Here is a 17,564-nt window from a genome sequence, read left to right as displayed (position 1 = left end):
TTTATTTTTACTGACACTTTCACATTCCCAAAACATTTGAGTAAACTAACCAGTCGCATTCAAGACATTAAGTCACACTCACCAGAGACATTAAGTCACACTCACCAGAGATAAAGAAACTCACAACCATCAGAAAAAGCTTCATTTTTGTTGAATAACTTTGCAAAACCAAGTGACTGAACATGGAAAAAGGATGTGGTCTGATGTGAGCCATAAAATGTGCTGGTGTGGAAAAAGCTCCTTGTTTGTTTTGAGCAGGTGAAATCAGAGAATGATCATGTTGGACTCATTGCGCCGACACTGCAGAGATCCAGCTCATGATCGCAGCCCCTCAGAGTTGTTGGCCAATGTCTTTAGCATACAGCACATTTACAGTTCAGGAGGCTCCAGGGCATCCAGCTCAGTCTGCTGACTTTGTCACGGGTATCAGTTTATAAAGGCACAGCAAAACCAGCCTCAAGACATTACATGAATAAACCAAACAAGTTCACTGGATCATGATCGTTATATAAAAATGACTTTAACTGAACCCACACTGATGAGTATGGAAGCCTCTCATTGGTAAACCAGCACGTTTACAATGATGACAAAGGTTTGGCTCTTAGAAAAGACAAAAAGAAAGCTTCTTTGATATTTCAAACATTTTAATACAAAACTTCCAAGTTCTTTTTCTTATATAGAAATATAAACACAGTTTTCCAAGAACCCATCTCACTTAGTTAAAGGCATAAATGTCAATTTTATAAACACATTTTCAAATATACTTTCATTTTTCTTTATACAGAACAGTATTGGTCGTATATACATTAGCAATGAATGCTTGAAAAAGTCTCATCTCGACACAAACTGCTGGCAGCTTTTAGGATCGCGGGAGAACCTGTGCAATGGTGTCCCGGGCGCCCTGACTGAGCCTTTCAGGGAACTTGACCTCATACTCCACTATGAGGTCTCCTCGACGTTCTGGCCGTTTAGAATAAGGCAGGCCCTCACCGTTAATGCGCCGCTTCATGCCGGGATGGACAATGTCGGTGCTTGTTACTGGGATTGTTCTGCCATCAAGCGTGGGAACACTGACTGTGCAACCACAAAGAGCCTGGACACACACAAAAACACAGTCAGACACACTGCAAATCACAGTGACAAAAGCTTGAGAACCGGTGTTTAAACTTCACTTACATCTCGGAGTGGGACTTTGGCTGAGTAGATGATGTCTGCGCTGTCGCGTTTGAACAGTTGGTGGGACTTGTCTTTTAACACAAACACTATGTCAGAAGGAATGTTGGTCGGAGTCTCGTCCCCTTCTTTGGGAAAGGTGATTTTAGTGCCTTCTTTCCACCCCTTCTTGACCTGCACTTCTAAGATTTTGTCCTCCTTCCTCACTGTTCGTCCATCAGGATTCAGTCTTTTTCGAGTGATTTTCATTTTCTTCGTACAGCCAGACAACACCTCCTCCAGAGTGACGCGTAGGTCACGGACCACAGCAGGGTCCTGATGCTTCTTCACAACACTGGTGTGGTTGCCCATGCCACTGCTGAAGGAGCGAGGGAAGCCCCCCATACCCCCACCACCCATCCCACCCATCCCAAATCGGCTGAATGGGTCATCAGTGTCCATGTCCTCATCCATGCCACCATTTCGCGCACCAAAGAACTGTTCAAAGGGGTTACGTCCACCAAAGAACTCTGAAAAGATAGCATGAGGGTCTCCCTGGAAGCTATAGGTGAAGGTGCCTGGTGCTCCACCGCTGCCACCCGTGGGTCCACCGCCCTTTAAGCCTGAAAGTAGGAAAATATTTTTTTATTGGATCAGAATAGCTTTATTGCCATTGAACAATATTCACAACAACAACAAACACAAACAGAGTTCAGACTTTGGGGAAATAAAACTCAACCAAGTATCACATTGCTTATTAATTTAATAATAAAAGCCACGTATCAGTTTGCTGTTAGACGAAGGGGGAAAAAAATTTCATAAAAAGGATGTATGGAAACTACACTGGGCAAACCATTGTGTCCAGTCTGCAGAATGTACCACAAACTTGCAACCAGTAACTTTGTCCAAGGGTCTGCCATATGACGGGCACAGGAAACACCCTTTTGTCGTTTTAAAGCTTTGGGCCAGTAGCTTTGCCAACGAACGCTAAATGTGAAGGATCAATAAGTCTTGAGTTGCTATGGTAACGCTTCAGCAACCATCCTCAGCCATCGGTGAAGTTCGTTCGCGAATATTGACTCTGACAAAAGGCTGTCAAACGGTTTCAAAACCCCGTGTGCAAAGTCATCGTTGAATCTATTTCTGTTGTAGCCCATCTATGTCCACGGAGCTAAAGCGCTGAAGTGACGCCATCGTTTAAGCGTCCCAAACGCGCAGAGGCTTTAATCCGCCTCCGCGCTGTCACACGCAGACGGAACAACAGCATCCACACTTATTTAACACTCTTAAGGTGAGCTGATCTCGAGAATAGCTCTGAGTCAACATTAGAACAAAAACATGCACGTTCACGTTGGCTGACAAACTTGACTGTGGTCCAAAATGAAGGGCATAAGAGACGCCATTACACGCAGCAGCAGCACAACACGGCCAAAGACGTCAAACTGTTCCTCTGAAATGACTTTGATGTCAATATTCAGACTGGAGAAGCAAAGAAAGCACTCACCCTCTTCGCCAAATCGATCATAGATGTCTTTTTTCTTGGGGTCGCTCAAAACGTCATACGCTTCAGCTATTTCTTTGAATTTATCTTCGGCTCCTGGGGACTTGTTCTTGTCGGGGTGATATTTTAGAGCTTGCTTGCGATACGCCTTCTTGATCTCGTCTTCTGATGCCCCCTTCTTAATTCCCAAAATGTCGTAGTAGTCTTTACCCATCGTGACCCTAAAACGACTTTTAAGTAAGTCTTGCTGTGTCGGTCTCCGTCCCTTGTCAGAGGCACACGCAGCTGACTGTCGTGAGTCTCGTCTCTCTCGGTCTTGGCTGCTGCGTGAACCCTTTCTTTATAAACAGAGCGGAAACTTCCAGACTGTTCTCAAATAAACCCGAACAATCTGCGCTGACCAATGACGCTGCAGCCTTAAGCCCCGCCCCGCGCTGCGTTATCGCGCGCTGCCTTCGCGGGCTGTCGGACATTTTGCATTTCACGCATTCTCCGATAATTGAGTGATTCTGAGCCACAATCGCACATTTGTTTGGATCATAGTTAAAGTAAGTTTTACCACGTAGTAACTTGTAGTACAGGTTTACCAGTAGTATAGGTTTACCAGTAGGCTATGTTCAGCTTTCTGTTATAGCGGGGCTGGCAATTTGGGTGCTCCAAGCAGAAATGCTCAGTGGTGCCTCCAAGCGTCCAACCCCCTTCGAACGTGTAAAAATATGTTTACTTTTGGCAACCTAAAGGTGATATGTATACAATTTAATACAAATCGTATAATTCCTATATTCTGGAGCAACTCATTACTCAGTTTATTATGAGTCCCTACATTTCCCTGTTCTGTCCCTGCTCAAGCGTCACCTGCAGAAAAGGTCGAGCCTCTAGAAAACGCTCGAGGCTACAAACTATTGATGTTTTCTGTTGCCTTCATAAAAAACATGAATTAGAGATTTGTAAGAAGTTCAAACACTTTGGCTTTGCACACGTCGCGTTGTCGGTTCCGCATCACACATCTTGTTTCATTCGTTCTTTCATTTCTATTTTAATATGGGTCAAATTTGCATCATTCATAGACCGGTTTGCTTCTTGAGGATTGTAGAATACGTCTGCCGAGTCAAAAGTGCCCTGGATCTGTCTGCGTCTGTTTAACCTGTGGCTTGTTACTCGAGTCCTAGAGTTAGTTTTGAAAATATAAATACAGTAACTAAATACAAAGTAAGCCTACTATAGGCTTCATGATTAATTGCAATTGTAAAGTGCATCTGCTGCACAATAAGCCATTGCCATTCAATCCAAACTGCCTGGATAAGAAGGTGGTGCCCCTTGGAGCACTTCGCCCTTCGCACGGTGGCACTGTGTTATAGGAAACATTTGGAAGACTTTTTCCCTGTCAAAAGATTAAGGTGGATAAGAAGCTGTGAATGAATGAATTGCCATAATCCCTACAGCTCTGTGTTTTTCAAACTTCCAAGTTACACTATTTAGAAAAAAAGGGCTGTACAATGTAGCAAATATTGTCCAGGTCAACATGTTTGGTTCTTTGTTGATTTTTGTGCTCTTTATTGGATCAGAGGTTTGCTCCAAAATGATAAATAATTCTATTAAATCAAAGAGTGAATCCATTTACTCAAATTATATTTACTCTTCCCCAAGGCACACCAGAAGATACACCAAAGCACACACACTAGTGTTATCCACCTAACCCTGTGGCTGTTTAAAACATTCTTATGTCTAATATGATGTACCTGCTAAATGTGCAAACTCAACTCATGCTTTCATTCTAGAGGGTGTGCCTCATGTTGACTTGACCTACAGCGCAAAGTGCAAAGATCCAGGTTTGGCAGGTTTTCAGGACCCATCCCATAGCCACATATTTCACAAACGCTCTACTCTACTATCTTGGCTTACGTTATCAAGTATAAGCATGTTCAGGCAAAACCAGTTTGTTCTAAAGGTGTGTCTTCAGTTGATTTTTAGGAACTGGTATAAATATGTGCTGAAATGTTCATGAATTGGCTTCTGAGCGTTGAGCTCCAGGTTGTTGTGGTTGTTGTTGTTGTTGTTGTTGTTGTTGTGCACCAGGATAAGGGTTCCCAAACTTTTTAGGCTGGGACCCCAAAAATAAACCGACCCGGGACCCCAGAGCAAAATTAAATATATAATAATTCAAAGTTTTAAACTATTTAAAATAGGTTTAATTGGTTTTATTTCAGCAGTTTTCACTACAACTGACTTTTTTCAATCAAAAATATTTTTAACATTATATCTTGAAACGTGACCACCAGCTCATGCTTGGCAACCCACAAGGGGGCCCTACCCCCTCTTTCGGAACCACTGCACCAGGACACCAGACGGTCCTCGTCCCTCCTGTTGCAGTCTCATCACTGTCAGAGAGTCTTACATAGTCCAAGCACGATCATCTAACTGTTAATCAAAGAATCAAAGTGCTCAGCCCTTTGTGCCCAGTGTCCATACACTTCTTCTCATGGATCTATTACATTATCCATACCTCTGCCCTGGGCAGGACAGGCAGGATACAGGCGTATAAACAAATAAATCCCATAAAATGTTGGCCGTGGCTATATAATATCAAATAGCCCATCAGTTTCAGGAGCCATAGTCTTATGGCTAACCTGAACCCTAACCCTACATCCATGCCCTAACCCTAACCCGCCGCGGCTATATAGCCACTTCGTAAAAATGTTAACATTGCCACCGTTTACCTCCAATGCCATTGGCGGCCTTGTTTATCTGCTGGGCAGGATTTCCATGTAAGCCTAACGCTGATTGGGTCAGAGGCTGCTTAGCCACGCCCACCCCGGATGTGGCACTGGAAGACTGCCCTGGCGATTGGAGACTGTGCTGTCTCTCAATCCTATTAAGGAAGAGACTCGCGCCTGCCAAGATGAAGCACTACGAGGTAAGTCATGTCCGTGAAACTCTAAACCCTCAATGGGAGGCAATACGGGGGCCACAGTTCAAATAATATTAGCATACATGTAATGGGGAATGGTGGGGCCACGCAGGGTTAATAGAGCAGAATGAAGAGCAGACATGTGTCCGCAGCAGCGCCTGTCACCAACGGCGTGCTGTTTGCTTCATAGCAAACATCCTTAAAATAAAGGCCATTATACAAACTAATAGTCAAGTTACGGAAGTATATGTGCATGTTTTTCTATGAGCAGATTGTTACGTCTTTCTGCACATGACGTATTAAAAGATCTGTCAATGTGTGACAAAGAGTGTTCATCGTAAGACAAAGACCGTACGAGTGTGGCCTCATGGCTTATCTAGTTATTATTACTCTGGGGAACGAGGGGAAGAGTAATGCTGTCAATGACCGGGACGCTGCATAGTTTCATCAGTACGTAATCTCATTGAGATAACAAATGCATCAGCTTAGTTTGTTAGAGTTCAATGCATATAAATAGGCCTCTGATTGCAGAGTTTACCTAATAATTGTAGTTCTGTGCATTTCACTGAAACATTTGAAAGCAACCAGACAGGATTTAAACCCACCAAACCTGCAGTGCCTTCTGCCCTGGTGTTGTCAAGACAGGAAAACAAAATATTATCAAGTCTATCAAATCTAAGTATGGTTATACACACTTAAATAGTTAACATGCACCCAAACATGTGTCTTAATCATAATGGTATGATTTATAGGACTGGACTGACACCGTAACTGACATATGGACAAAAAAAATCACTTACGGACTCAACTTAGAAATGGACAAATTTAACAGAAACTGGACTGAATGGGACAACTATCATGGACCTTATGTGCTTTATTCTTCATTTAGAAAAAATAAAGTGCACAGAGAGCATGCCACAGTCACCTGAGAGTAGGGCTGTCAAAATATTAATTTTAGAGTTACAATTTTCATGAGAAACATCACGATTTTATGATTATTCACGATTATCAGCAAAAAGAAAGGAAACATTTATATTGTATTTGTTTATGTTTAAACTTGCAAATATTCTGTGAGAGGAAAATTTGGTTTTATAACAATTAACTTCCCTGCCCTTTAATACAGCATATTAATTTAAAAATAAAATATTATCGTCTCAAATTGATTAAATAATATAAATGTTTGCTTATTGGCCCCTCATTGTTGCTCTTTTAAGCATTATATAATTTATTTGTGAGAGCAGCTCCGTGGTAACGGGAGAAGGGCTCGTGACTTTCTCTTGTGCCAAGGGAACAAAAAACAAATTTGTGAAGAATAAAAAAAGCATTTACAGGTAAGATTACGCTCTGGACCTACCCGTCTCCTCCTCACGCTGACGGTAGCTCGTGCTGTTCACTTGCACTATTCTGAACCTCCGTCTCTGTGTGTAACGGGCCGGTTGTTCAACGCGCCACAGTCACATGTACGACATACAATCATAAACAGATCAGACGCACACCCACGTGTGCGCACGCCGCCATGCCCGACACACTCCGTACTAACGCACCAGTGCGTTTTTACAGTCTTGTTGACACGCTGGGCTCTGACACAAAGACACGTGTGTGTGCACGCCGCCGTGACTTGCGTTGCTCCTGGACACATTTCTGTGGTTAACCGCAGATTCCAAAAAAAAACACTAATAACCTATTGTAGCCATGAATAATCGCTATGATTTGAAAAAACAGTTAATCGTGACCTACCAAGGCAAACTTCAAATTTGCACTGGACGTCCGAGTTACATAGACGCCTTTACATTGGAAGGCCAGACACTTTGGATGCCCATCCAGGATGCCCTGAACGCACATCCAAAAAATAAACTTATGAGCAGACACGTGTCCGAGGCGTCCAGCGCACATGCACATGGTGGAGGAGTTGTGTTTCCTGGTGTTGATGTCCTCTTGGTCCGATGGCAGACCAAGTTGAGAGAATGGCTTTGGTACAAGTCCAAAAACGTGAGCAGAGTTAAGTGAATATCATCATTTGCTAAAAGGGCTGCGTCTGGATGATTTTTTATTGGATGGATTTGTTTTGGTCCTTTTTCCGGGAAGTAAAATGCTTATGTACGTGACTGGAGCGTAATCTCTGATTGGTTGCTGCGCTGCGCCGCCGTTTAGTGCAACCTTTCTGCGTCAGATGCACTGGCACTGGCACTGGCAGTGGCACTGGCACTGGCACTCTGCTCTGGACTAGGGTACTAGGGACACACTTTTAACACAAACCTTTGGATCAGATCTTACTTATTTTGAGGAATTAATTTATTGAAGATCCTAGTAAAATATTTTAATATGCACATGCATTTCACACATTTGAATCTCATTTATATTTACATTAATCCTATTGAAAGATTGCATCATAATTATGATTTGATTATCTTCAATATAACACGTTTGTTGACAAATATTTTTTGATTTGGAGCTATAGAAATATTAAAGTTACACATTTTATATCCATCTATATTGTACATGGCCGGGGTTTTGAGGCCCTGGTACATAGTTCTGAAATTGAGTTGGATGGTGGTGTCAAAATTTCCATCCAACACTTATGTGCAACAGGACAGTCCCAGAACAAATGACAATGATTTGCCTCCGGGCAAACACAGTTTCTCCAGCACTCAGCCCCTCCCTGTGAGTAGTGGGCACTTCGACATGATGACAACGGGTCACATTCTTCCAACAGTTCTCTCCAAACGTAAGACTTTGTGGTCCTCCATTATGAAGTACACACATTTTCCCACTCCTTGTCTGGCAAAACAAAATGACCCTCCTTTTCCCATTTATTTTGAATGTATTTAGTATTGGTTTTCCAGGTCATTAATGCATTCATAAACTTAAGATATTATTCCCCTTTAAAGTTCTGATTCATATTCCTTGTGCTTGGAGCGTCACACGGGTGGGACGTTGGACTTTTTATTTATTCCATTTTGTCCACATCTGCTTAAAGTAAACTCTCAAGCTGCTTGATGTGCTGTACATAAAATAAAGCTGTAACCCACTTATTTCCAGTCAAGTCAAGGAATTATCTGGGTCAGTTTGTACTCCAAACCCACAAATAAAAAATGACCCTAAAATAAAATGAAATTAAAGAGTAGGATTTTTCTATGGATTCCGCCTGGACATTTTTACACTACCATTTTTTGTATGAATTTACCTTCAGCTTTTAAAAGAGAATTGTCAAAACCCAACAAATCGATCCCTCCTGAAACCAGCTTTACTCATTCATATATTTTAAGAAAATCTGGGCGGTATTTAAAATCTGAATTCCTCTGTGCAGAGCTTGTTTCTATTTATAATTAGAGCGAAACAGACATCAGAGTCCGAAAATACAGATACTAGATTTTATTTTTTATAAAATGAATGTCATTTACAGGTTTCATCATTTTCAGTACTTGGAGGTACTAGGACTGGGCGATTAAAATGTAATCGTAATGTCATTTTGAGGAGATGCTATTTTGGTGATGGTGTCATGTAGTTTTTCAGTGGGCACGTTTGAGTTTAGCGGCACGTTGTCTGGATGATCAACGAAAGTTGAATTGTCCAATGAAAGTGTAGGAAGAATGCCCAGCAGCCTAGTGCCCACCTATAGGGTTAAGCCAGAAACCTCAACGTCAAACGATGTACCATATTGTCCACCCCTAATTACTACCACCCCCTCTCCACTTACCACTTGTGACCACATGTCTTTCATTCACGGTGGAAACTGTACCCCTCTTGGCCAGTCATTAAGCAGGAGGGTACCACCAAGGGAAATGCCCCAGCTAAGCCCTCAATGTAATCCCAGGTCTCCCACTTTCGGAGCCTATTTTTCGAGTAGTGTAAAATCCTAAAGTAACACATGCAGGTCTGTTTATGTTGATATGCCACGCCCCGGTTGCCTTTGCATTTCTAAGCTCACTATTATAGGTTAGTTAAGGGGTGTTCTATGAGTTGGCAGTTGCAGTTGTTTTATAAATAGTTGAATATGTAAACACTGCAGTGGTGTTTGTCATAATATCTGCCTCTTCACGCCTGAGATGTCAGAGGTCATCACGAGTCTTAAAGCTTAGAGTCACTTTTCAAAACTAACTGGGTGGAGCCGAAAACATGCAGTCCCTACTTTCCCTAATGGAAGAAATGCAAATAATCAGCTGTAGACAGTTGGCATGGGGGCTTGGAGCATGCAACCATGCACACATGTGGCATATGTCTGCACTTCAGGGGTCGGCTGCAGTTAAATAAAGCAGCGTGGAGGAATGAGGGAGGGAGAGGGAGAGAGATTGACCGACAGTAGGAGGAGGGAGGGGTCTGCAGATTTATGTCCACAGCTGAGTGTACACCCGCTCCTAAAACATGGCTCTGTAGCAGACATTTGAGAGGAGGAAAGTGACGATCGAACAGAGGGAAAAGTGAGGACAAGAAGGGCCTAAGAGGGGCAGGGGAGGACTGAGGATATGGATGCTTTAGCGCTAGAAGCCAGCGGGAAAAGGTTACCCAATGGGGCATCCACGGTGCCACCAGGACCATCAACACCTGCCAAACGTAAACCTGCCAAAAAAGCTAAAAAGGCTGTTGTTTTCTTTGAGGTGGAGATTCTTGATGCCAAGACTAAGGACAAGCTCTGCTTCCTGGATAAGGTAAGAAAATATTATTTTTTAAATCTTATTTTTTCACAGTTGTATAGTTATTTGCATCAGGAAAAGGAAAATGTATTTGCATTCAGAATGTTTTTAATGTAAATGGTGCCACACTATACTTGCACTAGTCTGCTGTTGTGCAGGGTAGACTAGGGCGTGGGTGTTTATATCAAGAAGACTATTCTTATCTGTATTAAATATGACATCTAAGCCTCTTATACTTTGGAGGTTTAGTGTTTAGTCCTCTGCTTAATATTTTGGCTTTGGAAGGTTTATAGTGTTGGATATGTGTATCCATTGTGTTTACACTGGATTACTCCATCAGGGTGCTAATCAAAGGATGCCCCTCAGAGCATGTGTGCTCTGTAGTTTCTTTTGGTGTTTACCTTTTAAGGTTTAGTTCATAAATGCTAGTTTCCATGGTGATAAGAGCCTCAAATTTGAACCCCTTCCCCAAGTCCGCAATGAATTTTCCTTGGCCGCAAAGGTGGTGCTGTGTTCAGGTGAAACTCGAATATTGCATGTCATGTCAGCTTTAAAAGACACCTGGAGTACAACAGGGGTAAGCAAGGGGTCCCTCAGTGAGGTCATCTCACTGCATATGGCCTTAGATCCTTCATGGGGCACAGACAGTAGCTATGTCACATAGCAGCACGGTCACCAGACTCACACCCTTTGGAAACTCAATCACAAATACAGACACTGAATGCGTCGGATAGCTTGCTAATTAAAGTAAATTATGCAGTCCGTTATTCTGAGAACTGGTTTCAGTGCTTCTACAACTTCAAATCTTTAAAGATGCATCATCATAAGTACAAGTGTTAGAGATGTTTACACCTTTTATATACATGTAAACTGCATTCTGGATTACAAAAATGTAAATGTTTTGATCAAAGTATTCAGATTAATGCACAGAGTGTGACAGACCGTGGTTAATGTCAAATTAATCGATTTCATTCGGAATATATCCTTTAATATCAATATAAATAGTATATTATATAATGAATAATGACAACCGCTGTTGTAATTTTGGGCGTTACAAAAATAAATTGAATTGAAAATTCTCTTTGAACGCCGCACCATGAGCCACGTGAGAGGCATCAGCTGAACGACACTTTCTGACAACTAGCTTCAAATGAAGAGAGCTGTGCGGATATGCACACACAAGATCTGTTCATTGGTGCTCTTCACCGGTGGTCTTTTCTTTCACATGTGGAAAACGCACTGTGAAGTGATAAAAGCTGTTGGCGACTGTGGTGAAAGTAGTTCGTCTCTAGGTCGGTCGCTTTCACACCACACTCACTCTGCACCAGACTGCAGGAAAAGCCGATCAGAGACCACCTGTTAGAAGCCTTTTGCTGCTTTACAAGCTCCATTTTATTGGAGTTTGGGCCAAGCCGATCGCGTCTATGTCCCCATGTGTGACTTTCATCAATGTTCAGGGGGTCAAAAATAGAATTCACTTGTTCATCAACTGGATTTGTTTCTGAGGGCACATCACTGTACACCAACAGCTGAGGTCAGATTATAACTAAAATGAGCTGCTGTTGTTGTTGTTGTTGTTGTTTTATGGCGGTTGGCATCCAATTGTTGCATTACCGCCAGACTTTATTCCTCAGACTTTTCTTTGGTGTTTGGTGCTTCCGCCGTACAGCTTGATTCTTTAGGCTTCATTCTTTAGGCTTTGATACTTCCACTGATGTTGTTGCTTGGCAGCCGTGCATCTATTGGATTGGCCGAGGACAGGAGACCGCCCCCACCGCCAGATCTTCACTCTGATTCCCCAAAAGTAGACCTGCGTCACTCGAACTCCCATTTAGTGCCTTTAGCTTGTTTTCTATTTCTGCCATTAAAGCTCTTTTGTTTCAAGGAATCTTCCTGCAGCTTTAGCAATGATCCTGATCCTTTCAGTTCTCTTTTGAGTTTAAGCAGCACAGTTTATAACCAATGTTTCCTCTCATTTTTCACGTGTCTGGGCAAACACACAAGCTCTCTGAGCACACTGAGGACAACTGTGAGCAACATCAGATGTGCCCCCTGTATGGATCATAGCAAGTTACATTGAAATAATCAAATTACAGCAGCAATTTGCATTAGTTTACTTTTATTACAAGAAATTAGGCCCACTTAAAATGAAAAATACAAAAATCCTGTTGTTCATGAGATGTATAGTAGTTATATGTGAGAGTCCTGCTTTGGCCTGGCTGTGGTCCAGTGGCACAAGCCATTCCATCCTAAAAGAACTACATTTCTTTTTTACTTTGACTTGGTGAGTGGATGTGTCCCTGGCGCCGTTCGTTTCGCCATGATAAGGGGTTGTGTCTTTTAACTCTGCCGCATTATTGTTAGCTATAGCGAACCTGCAAGGTGCGTATGGGCAGGGCACTTATGCACTATCAATGCTCTGATTGGCTGTGTAGCGTCCCCCGCGGTCGTCCACGCGGACCGGCGCACCCGCGGTCCGCTGCGCTGCGGGACTATTAGACTAATATCTCAGTGAATATGAGTCTGATTGTAATAAAACACACAGCGTTTTGAAACTAATAATATAGAGAACACGAGTTACTCAACGTGTTCCCTGGACAGTGCTTCTACTGTCCACTAGAGTCTTCTACAGTGTGTCGCTTGCGCTTCATTCTAGATTGCCCCCGGTGGCCGTTTGGTAATTAGATTAGATTAGGTCTAATATTAGATATTAATTAATAGGTTTATGGTGAACAAAATTTTCTGCGCACCATAGATTTTCTGCGAGCAGTGCGCAATTGCGTAGGCGCGCAGCTTAGAGGGAACAGTGTTTATAACATCCACCATAAAGAGTACAAAATCCTCTCTATCCACAACCAAGGTATTCTCATCAATTTTGGAACCTGCACACTTGGAACCGTCACACTTGGAACCGTCACACTTGGAACCGTCGCACTTGGAACCGTCGCACTTGGAACCGTCGCACTTGGAACCGTCGCACTTGGAACCTGCGCACTTGGAACCTGCGCACTTGGAACCTGCGCACTTGGAACCTGCGCACTTGGAACCGTCACACTTGGAACCGTCACACTTGGAACCTGCACACTTGGAACCTGCACACTTGGAACCTGCACACTTGGAACCGTCACACTTGGAACCGTCACACTTGGAACCGTCACACTTGGAACCGTCACACTTGGAACCGTCACACTTGGAACCGTCACACTTGGAACCTGCACACTTGGAACCTGCACACTTGGAACCTGCACACTTGGAACCTGCACACTTGGAACCTGCACACTTGGAACCATACTTCTTGGGAGCAACGCTGGCTTCCCTCACTAATTTTCTGCACCTGAGCAGCTCTTTTGCTAAACTTGCACCCCCACAGGCAGAGCTATGTTCTTCCGCAGTTGCAGCACTTGAGTTTTGCTCCTTCGTCACACTTCCCATACTCGTGATCTCCTGCACATTTACCACATATTTGCTTCCCTCTGCAGAGCGCAGCAATATGCCCAAAGCGCTGGCACTTAAAGCAACGCGGGGCGGCAGAACATATGGCCTTAAGCCATAGCACATGTACCCAATGAACACCTTACTAGGCAGGCATTAGGCTTAGCGTTAGCATTAGCGTTGGCAATTTACTTTTGCAAATACTGAAATATATTCCGGTATGTACAAATTTCAAATGCAATAGCAGCAATAAGACGGTGAAAGCGATCGTAAAGAGGTATAACTTGTTGAAATTGGTGAAAGTGTCAAGGAGTGGAGACGCGTAAAAAATCCTACAATCCTAAAAAGCAATAACATAGTGTCTGCTTTATGACATCATAAGCAGACACTCAATAAAACAAGAAACTTACAGAATGGAAAAATGTAAAATAATTTATCTTAATCTGGTGCTGAATTAATTATTGCTCCTTTCTAATATTTTTCTTTTTTCCTAAGTGAAAGATATAATGTGTATCCATTTTATCTACTTTTGTGTAGCATCTTTAACCTATCTATTTGTAGTAAACCCTTAAAAAGCCCCCTATGGACAGGTGCTGAAAATCAGCACTTGTGCTTTAACATTACAACAATGCATCGGCTATCAACCAATATTATTGTTATGTAAAAACAACCATGTAAAAACCAAACATTCATATACGTGTGCGTGCTTGTATGTACAGTATGTATATACATGCGTATATGTATGTATACGTATGCATGCGTTTATATACCATATATATAATACATGTATGTATACGTATGCATATGTTTATATACCGTATATATGATATATGTATGTGTGCGTGTATATATACAGTTTTCTTTTCTGTTATAAAGAAAATCTAAGACATGAATTGTTTAAATGAAAAAGAGAGAAAAAAAGTTTTGATTGTTAGAAATTATTCAGAAATATCACTTTACACCCTAATTGGAAAAACAATTATAGAATACATGGCCAGTTTCTTTATTGTTATTTGTTCCTTTGTGTTATTTGTTTTATGGCATCCAAGAATATTAAGAATGTTGTAGTAGTAGTAGTAAGTAGCAACTAGAATTCATACGTGACCTTTATAAGTAATGCAATACTGTATTATCGGTTCATGTTGGCGCACAGTTGTGATGTTACCAGCTGTTAAGTGTCATGAGTAACCTCGGCTAAGTTTACCTCTAATCATTGTTGCAAGAGGAAGATTCAAACGTGATGTGTTGCTTTGTGTATTGTGTGTAGGTCGAGCCTAATGCCACTATCGGGGAGATCAAGTCTATGTTCCACAAGAGTCGTGAGTACAATGTCACGCCGCGCACCAGCCTCATTCAGTTATCATCTTAATCAAAATCTTTTCTGTTCCAGATCCTCAGTTTTATCCAGCGAGACAATCAATTCGCCTCGACCCCAGTGAGTGACTTGAAGCACAATAGAAAATTTCATATAGAATTGTGTGCAAAAGAGTGGTAGCCGTTAGTGTCTGTGCTGTTAGACTTAGACTATTCAACTTTTGACAATTGTAAAATATGATGTCACCAATTCAATACACAACTGAAGCTGGTGTCGAGTCTAAATTGCGGTGCTTCTCAGAGGGGAAGTCTCTGAAGGATGAGGATGTCCTGCAGCATCTGCCCGTGGGAACAACAGCCACGTTCTACTTCAGAGACCTGGGGGCTCAGATCAGCTGGGTCACGGTGAGTCACACACAGGAACATTGTGCTCTCAAACCCTGTGGCCGCACAAGCCCCAACACATCAGAGTGCAGCGGGATTAACTAGAGCTATATCCAGAGGGTTTGTGTGGCCAGGGTTATTATTATGATATCTGTTGTGGCTCTACACTGGGTGGGATTGCTATTATAAGAAATAAGATCTATGTATATGATAAAGAGTTGAAGGACAATGGTTTATAGCACACATATTCCAATAAGTTGTATAATTTACATCGAAGTAAATGTAAAAAGTGCATTATTCATTAATATTTTTTTGTTTTTGTCGATGTTCCTTTGGGTGGTACTCTAATATTCTGTTCCCTTATGGGTCAGTCCTTGTTTAAAACTAATAATGCAATAGAGGAGTCTTATTTTAACCCTAATTTAGAACTGGAATTGTCAAATTTTTGACCCGGTTTAGGTACTTTGAAAGACAAATATTTTCTAATGTGTGGGAAATGGGAGAACCATTGAACTAGATTGTTCCAGTAGAACGAGTACATACAGAGATTTCCCTACAAGGACAATGAAGTGTAACTTGACTTTAAGAGAATATAGGTCTATGCTAAATGTTTTTTTCTACCACGTTTTGAGCAGTTTGTCTTGTGATTTCAGGTCTTCTTGACGGAGTACACCGGTCCACTGGTCATTTATCTTATGTTCTACTTCAGAGTCCCCTTTATTTACGCACCCAAATATGACTTCACCACCAGTAAACATTGGGTTGTTCAGTAAGTGTCTTTAGTTCTTTAATTACGTTTTTCAACTTAAATCCAATTGTTATCGTTAACTGGTTGCTATAGCTATTGATATGTTATTTGAGCGTATATAATTATAATATAATCCAGTTTTAACAATGCATCCAGAGTCTCATCCATGTCTAATTCTGTATGTCATCTCTGCTTCCAGCTTGGCCTGTATGTGTCACTCTTTCCACTATGTCAAAAGACTGCTTGAAACCCTATTTGTTCACCGCTTTTCTCATGGAACCATGCCATTGCGTAACATCTTTAAAGTAAGACATAAAACCGAGCAATTTAATGTCTTTATATATTGTATTCCTTTAGTGACGTTTTCTTTTCTTTTTGTAGAACTGTACGTATTATTGGGGCTTTGCAGCATGGATGGCCTACTACATCAATCACCCATTGTACACGCCGCCCAGTGAGATCGGATATATTCAGTTTATTTCAATTATATCATTTAAACTTTTTATTTTTTAACTTTGTTTTTGTTTCTTCCAGTTTATGGGGAACAGCAAATAAGACTGGCCCTCATCGTCTTCTTGGTAAGGATCCTACAATGATTTAGCCTTAAATCATGTAAAGTCCATTATTATTATTATTCTCTTTCAGTTCTGTCAGATTGGCAACTTCTCCATCCATATTGCTCTGAGGAACCTTCGCCCACCAGGTATGCCCAAAATACACCGTAAATGAAGCACTGAGTATTTTTGTGTACCCCACAAATATTTAAAGCAAATTTATTTATTTTTGTATTTTGTCGTTTTTCTTTTTGCTTGTGTAAATGTAATGTTTATTATTTTGCCGTCATTTTCTTCAGGCTCAAAGACAAGGAAGATTCCCTACCCAACTAAAAATCCCTTCACCTGGATATTTCTCTTGGTCTCTTGCCCCAACTACACTTATGAGGTAAAGACGTAGCTGTATATATACATTTGGCTGTCCTGCTGTTGCTGCCACCTGGTGGTGTAATGCTGTATGTCTTCTCTTCTGCAGCTGGGCTCCTGGCTCAGCTTCACACTGATGACGCAGTGCTTGCCCGTGGCGTTCTTCACTATTGTGGGCTTTATCCAAATGACTGTGTGGGCCAAAGGGAAGCACAAGAGCTACCTGAAAGAGTTTCGCGACTACCCCCCTCTCCGCTCACCCATCCTGCCCTTTGTCCTGTAGAAGACTGTAGGCTTATTACTACAAGCTTGACAAGACAAAATGAGACGCTATTTACGCTGGAGTAATTCAGAATGGTTGTTTCTGGTACTTTTTGCTTCCTAATAATTATAATGTGCAAATTTTCTGTTCAGTAGGTGATTCATTTCTTACATTTTTGCATAATTAATGTGTTTTGGCTGTTACTCAACTGCAAAGGTTTTGTCTAAATATACAGTATACAACCATCTACCTTAATTTAGTTAATTTTTGATGTAATTTATTAATAATAAAAGCAATAAACAACTCATGTCG

At 41.6% G+C, this 17,564-nt stretch overlaps 2 protein-coding genes across 3 annotated transcripts; one reads left to right on the top strand and one right to left on the bottom strand.

Annotated features, from left to right (window-relative positions):
- Window positions 1–623: 623 nt before the first annotated feature.
- dnajb1b (DnaJ heat shock protein family (Hsp40) member B1b) lies at window positions 624–2,957 on the bottom strand. The gene is made up of 3 exons (XM_072463819.1): window positions 2,657–2,957; window positions 1,177–1,775; window positions 624–1,093 (listed from the first exon to the last, which is right to left on the bottom strand). Exons 1-3 carry the CDS (start codon window positions 2,865–2,867, stop codon window positions 860–862), a joined length of 1,044 nt encoding a protein of 347 aa, XP_072319920.1. The 5' UTR covers window positions 2,868–2,957; the 3' UTR covers window positions 624–859.
- Window positions 2,958–5,459: 2,502 nt separating this feature from the next.
- Window positions 5,460–17,559, top strand: tecrb (trans-2,3-enoyl-CoA reductase b). Of its 2 annotated transcripts, XM_072462253.1 has the most exons (12): window positions 5,460–5,567; window positions 10,157–10,207; window positions 14,892–14,943; window positions 15,015–15,059; window positions 15,240–15,343; window positions 15,976–16,091; window positions 16,270–16,375; window positions 16,452–16,524; window positions 16,605–16,648; window positions 16,716–16,773; window positions 16,924–17,012; window positions 17,100–17,559. In XM_072462253.1, exons 1-12 carry the CDS (start codon window positions 5,553–5,555, stop codon window positions 17,271–17,273), a joined length of 927 nt encoding a protein of 308 aa, XP_072318354.1. In that variant the 5' UTR covers window positions 5,460–5,552; the 3' UTR covers window positions 17,274–17,559. The 2 variants fall into 2 exon arrangements, with proteins under 2 accessions (XP_072318354.1, XP_072318353.1); XM_072462252.1 differs by lacking the exon at window positions 5,460–5,567 and having other exon boundaries at window positions 9,840–10,207.
- The last annotated feature ends 5 nt before the right edge of the window (window positions 17,560–17,564 follow it).

The sequence above is a fragment of the Eucyclogobius newberryi genome, unplaced genomic scaffold (genome assembly GCF_026437365.1).
Source record: "Eucyclogobius newberryi isolate DKJ021-1_F unplaced genomic scaffold, fEucNew1.0.hap1 SCAF_4, whole genome shotgun sequence".
Taxonomy (NCBI): domain Eukaryota; kingdom Metazoa; phylum Chordata; class Actinopteri; order Gobiiformes; family Gobiidae; genus Eucyclogobius; species Eucyclogobius newberryi.
Note: the sequence above shows the minus strand (reverse complement) of the source record. Positions and strands in the feature narration are given on the sequence as shown.

Coding starts and splice junctions, on each gene's coding strand:
- dnajb1b (XM_072463819.1), bottom strand. CDS start 2,867: ATGGGTAAAGACTACTACGACATTTTGGGAATTAAGAAGGGGGCATCA. Junction 1,776..2,656: donor TGATCGATTTGGCGAAGAGG/GTGAGTGCTTTC, acceptor TCCTACTTTCAG/GCTTAAAGGGCGGTGGACCC. Junction 1,094..1,176: donor CCAAAGTCCCACTCCGAGAT/GTAAGTGAAGTT, acceptor GTGTGTGTCCAG/GCTCTTTGTGGTTGCACAGT.
- tecrb (XM_072462252.1), top strand. CDS start 10,025: ATGGATGCTTTAGCGCTAGAAGCCAGCGGGAAAAGGTTACCCAATGGG. Junction 16,376..16,451: donor CATTGCGTAACATCTTTAAA/GTAAGACATAAA, acceptor TTCTTTTTGTAG/AACTGTACGTATTATTGGGG. Junction 17,013..17,099: donor GCCCCAACTACACTTATGAG/GTAAAGACGTAG, acceptor TCTCTTCTGCAG/CTGGGCTCCTGGCTCAGCTT.